Source organism: Lampris incognitus, chromosome 2, assembly GCF_029633865.1.
Source record: "Lampris incognitus isolate fLamInc1 chromosome 2, fLamInc1.hap2, whole genome shotgun sequence".
In the NCBI taxonomy this organism is placed as follows: Eukaryota; Metazoa; Chordata; class Actinopteri; order Lampriformes; family Lampridae; genus Lampris; species Lampris incognitus.
In genome coordinates this window covers 7031681-7036254 of record NC_079212.1, presented here as the reverse complement: position 1 = coordinate 7036254, position 4574 = coordinate 7031681, and the positions used below count along the sequence as shown (strand labels likewise).

Here is a 4574-nt window from a genome sequence, read left to right as displayed (position 1 = left end):
TGGGTCCGCAACTTGTAACAGGGGTCGTAGGCGGTTTATCCAATACGTGGAGACCTGCTTTCTCTTCTTTCTTTTCGTTTTTGTGGAGAAATTAACGTTTGCACTGGGCCTCGGAAATACCCAGACACACTGGCTGTTAAGCTAATGTTCCTGAAGCCATTTGGAACAAATTGTGTGTGTGTGTGTGTGTGTGTGTGTGTGTGTGTGTGTGTGTGTGTGTGTGTGTGTGTGTGTGTGTGTGTGTGTGTGTGTGTAGTTTTGTGTTGTTGCAGTGGCTTAAAGTAGTTATGATAGGCTCTAGTGCATGCTAGTTTGAAGTTGTGAGTGCATGTGAGTGTGAGTGAGGGAGTGAAGGAGTGTGAGAGTGAATGAGTTAGTGTGTGTGAGAGTGAGAGTGAGTGAATGGGTGTGAGTGAGTGTGTGTGTGAGTGAGAGAGTGAGTGAGTGAGTGTGAGAGTGAATGGGTGATTGTGTGAGAGAGTGATAGTGAGTGAGTGAATGTGAGAGAGTGAGTGAGTGTGAATGAGTGAGTGTGAGAGAGTGAGTGAGAGTGAGGGAATGAGTGAGTGTGAGAGAGTGAGTGAGAGTGAGGGAATGAGTGAGTGAGTGAGTGAGTGTAGGATTATTTAGGACTAAGGTTATATCTAGCTTGCTAGCCTAGCGTTACCAGTGAGAGAGAGAGAGTGAGTGAGCGAGTGAGTGAAGCGAGGTGAGTGAGTGAGTGTGTGAGTGAGTGTGAGAGTGAATGGGTGATTGTGTGAGAGAGTGATAGTGAGTGAGTGAATGTGAGAGAGTGACGTGAGTGTGAATGAGTGAATGTGAGAGAGTGAGTGAGTGTGAATGAGTGAGTGTGAGAGAGTGAGTGAGAGTGAGGGAATGAGTGAGTGAGTGAGTGAGTGTAGGATTATTTAGGACTAAGGTTATATCTAGCTTGCTAGCCTAGCGTTACAGTGAGAGAGAGAGAGTGAGTGAGCGAGTGAGTGAGCGAGGTGAGTGAGTGAGTGTGTGAGTGAGTGAGTGTAGGATTATTTAGGACTAAGGTTATATCTAGCTTGCTAGCCTAGCGTTACCAGTGAGAGAGAGAGAGTGAGTGAGCGAGTGAAGTGAGCGAGTGAGTGAGTGAGTGTGTGAGTGAGTGAGTGTAGGATTATTTAGGACTAAGGTTATATCTAGCTTGCTAGCCTAGCATTACCAGTGAGAGAGAGAGAGAGTGAGGGAATGAGTGAGTGAGTGAGTGAGTGAGTGAGTGAGTGTAGGATTATTTAGGACTAAGGTTATATCTAGCTTGCTAGCCTAGCGTTACCATGGTTGTTGACACACTACTGGTGCCAGCCTGCTGCAGTGCTGCTAGGAGGGGGCTCGTCCGTGGGCTGGCGACTGTTTATAACAAAGCCAAAGGAATCTAATTTAGGGAGCTTTGCTACCTTCTGCTCCTGTTCTTTTCTCTCTCCTGTCTTTCCTTACGTCCACTTTTATGTCTGAAAGGCCTGACTGCTCGCTCGGCTCGTCAGTGTTGATGTTCACATCGTGTGCCTAGCTAGCTATAGCGTACCGTCTCCTCGTCACATGATCAAATAGAGACTTGACATTGGACAACAACATACATATTACCCCAGCAATCGTCATTGCATGTCATCGTTTATGTTTACCTCATTGTCCTTTTTTTAGCTGTATGTGTATTCTGTGTAAGTACATGGAGAGCGATGGAGGAACCGGAGTCAAATTCCTCGTAGGTGTAGGCCGACGCATACTTGGCCACATAAACTGATTCTTATATCTGTATTTGACAAAGATACTAAAGGAAATAAGAAATGTTTTATTTAATCGCACTTCACATGATGCTGGGGTGTATGGAGACCCGTCTAGGACACCACGAAAGGCCATCTAGGAAAGGTGGTTAAGTACCCCCTATACTTAACCCCTTAACTCTCCGTGATTGAATGACCGTCCGTGCGTGGTGAAGCGCTACACCCTCCTCGCGGTAATCCTGTTAACGTTGTCCGGGGACAGGAGAGCAGAACACGGCGGATCTGGAGGAGTGAACCCCGATAATAAATCCTGCTACTCCTATGGGCAGCAGTATGGCTAGGTGCCTTCACCGGTAGACTGGTGTTGTGGACCGCGGGACATCGTGGCTTTGCAGATGATCAACTCCAGTTAGCGGAGAACCATAGAACTGCGTTATGGAGTAGCGTCCCCTGCTTTAAACAAACATGCGCAACCGAAACCCTATTTTTTGGGGCGTCGTGACAGACGACCTAGGGGAGGGGAGGGGGAGGGGAGGTTATTTAATTGAATTTATTTTCATACTTTATAGTTTAAGTAGAATGAGCATGTAATTTTGTTATAGATTGCTGCAGACTATTTAACAGGAAATAAGAAAAGGAATTCATGACGGAGATGGGTTTGCCTTTTCGAGGTCATAGCAAGAGGCACTGCCCCCCCCCCTTTCTCCCCAATTGCATCCGGCCAATTATCCCACTCATCCGAACTGTCCCGGTCGCTGCTCCACCCCCCGCCGATCCGGGAAGGGCTGCAGACTATCACATGCCTCCTCCCATACATGTGGAGTCGCCAGCCGCTTCTTTTCACCTGACAGCGAGGAGTTTCACCAGGGGGACACGTAGCCCGTGGGAGGATCACGCTACCCCCCCCCCCCAGTTCCCCCCCCCCCCGAGCAGGCGACCCAACTGACCGGAGAGGTGCTAGTGCAGCGACCAGGACGCACACCCGCGTCTGGCTTCCCACCCGTAGACACGGCCACTTGTGTCTGTGGAGACGCCCGACCAAGCCGGAGGTAACACGGGGATTCGAACCGACGATCCCCGTGTTGGTAGGCAACGGAACAGACCGCCACGCCACCCAGGCGGGGCACCGTTTTGTTAATCCAACTTGAGTTCCTCTTCGAACACAGGCGTATTTCCGAGGCGGCAATCCGAAACCCCTGCGAGGGCCCGTTCTCCGCCCAACACGTTGTTGGAGGGCCAAAACTCTCTTTACGGGCCCCCCACCCCACCCCACGGGGCCCCAGCGCCACCACACCGCCTGCACTGTCTATATTTACCCCGCCGGTCGGCGGCTTATTGATCTCGGAGGTGCAAATAAATTGACCCCGCTGTTGGTCATGCATCCGTCGCCTTCAGGGGATCTTTAATGAAATTAGTGGGATCAATATGTCCACACAGCCCAGGGTGGAGGCGCACGCTATTAGGCTGGTGTTGTGGCGGCTATTGACTATTGATCCCGCTAAATAACTGGTATTTAACTGATGATGATGACAAGTCTCCCATTTTACATCCATCATAGGGAGGAGCGCCCGTGAAAAAACCCTGATGAGAGGAAAACCAGTGCTGAGGGTCAGGCAGCGGTGATTTGTGCGTTTGCGTGTCTGCGCTTACACTTCCGGTTGTGTTTGTGCTCTCGCCGCGTGTCTGTAAGCGAGACGGGCTTCCGAGAGGGGAAGTCAGACGAGGCGACGGCGGTTTCCAGCGATCACGCTGAAGGATGTATTGATGTTGTAATGAGGCGCGGCGGCGCCGCCTGTGGCCGGAGAGGCGCCGCGCGATCCGGTGGCGAGACAAGGCGAGGAAACGACAGAGCGATGGGGGGCGATGGACAGCGAGGGAGAGAAACGGGAAGTTGAGACGACGGAAGGATGGTTTTCCGGACTCGAGAGTACCGGTACTCCATGTTCACCTGCAGGTACACACAAAGTACTCACATGCGTACTTGATAAAACTCATTCATGAACGCACAAGGCCGCATCCGTCCACGACTGTGAGGTCGCAAACTCGAGTTATTTATTTATTTATTTATTTATTGGGACCCCCCCCCCTATTTTTTTTCTACCCAATTGTATCCGGCCAATCACCCCACTCGTCCGAGCCGTCCCGGTCTCTGCTCCGCCCCCTCTGCTGATCCGGGGACGGCTGCAGACCACCACATGCCTCCTCCCATGCATGTGGAGTCGCCAGCCGCCTCTTTTCACCTGACAGTGAGGAGTTTCCCCAGGGGGACGTAGCGCGTGGGAGGATCACGCTATCCCCCAGTTGCCCTGACCGACCAGAGGAGGCGCTAGTGCAGCGACCAGGACACATACCCACATCCGGCTTCCCACCCGCAGACACGGCCAGTTGTGTCGGTAGGGACGCCCGAGCCGAGCCGGAGGCAACGCGGGGATTCGAACCGGCGATCCCCGTGGTCGGTAGGCAACGGGACAGACCGCCACGCCACCCGGACGCCCATCAAACTCGAGTTATCGGCGATTACAATCTGCTGCTCCGACCACCGTGGCCTCCGCAGCTGGACGGACACGGCTGAGCCGCGCAGCAGCAGACGCACACGAGCAGACACGCTGAGGCCGCAAGACGCACAAAGCAAAGTTGTCGACGTTTCAGTATCGTTTGTGCAGCTTTACTTTGTGTGGCCGTTTTGATTGAAAACCCTGTTGTCAAAGCAACGGGACAAGGGGGAACGCAAACATGCACGTGCACGTTCTCCCCACCGAGACGCACACACACACACACACACACACCACACACACACAGACACACACAATAGCTCATTGGGCTAAG

At 52.3% G+C, this 4574-nt stretch overlaps 1 protein-coding gene across 1 annotated transcript in view; it reads left to right on the top strand.

Moving 5' to 3' along the window:
• LOC130108153 (potassium voltage-gated channel subfamily D member 3-like) overlaps positions 1 to 4574 on the top strand; it is a 193680-nt gene that overhangs the window by 63211 nt on the left and 125895 nt on the right. Inside the window, exon 5 of the mRNA XM_056275008.1 lies at positions 4333 to 4369. Coding sequence (XP_056130983.1) covers positions 4333 to 4369 — 37 coding nt within the window. The remainder of the gene's footprint in view (positions 1 to 4332; positions 4370 to 4574) is intronic.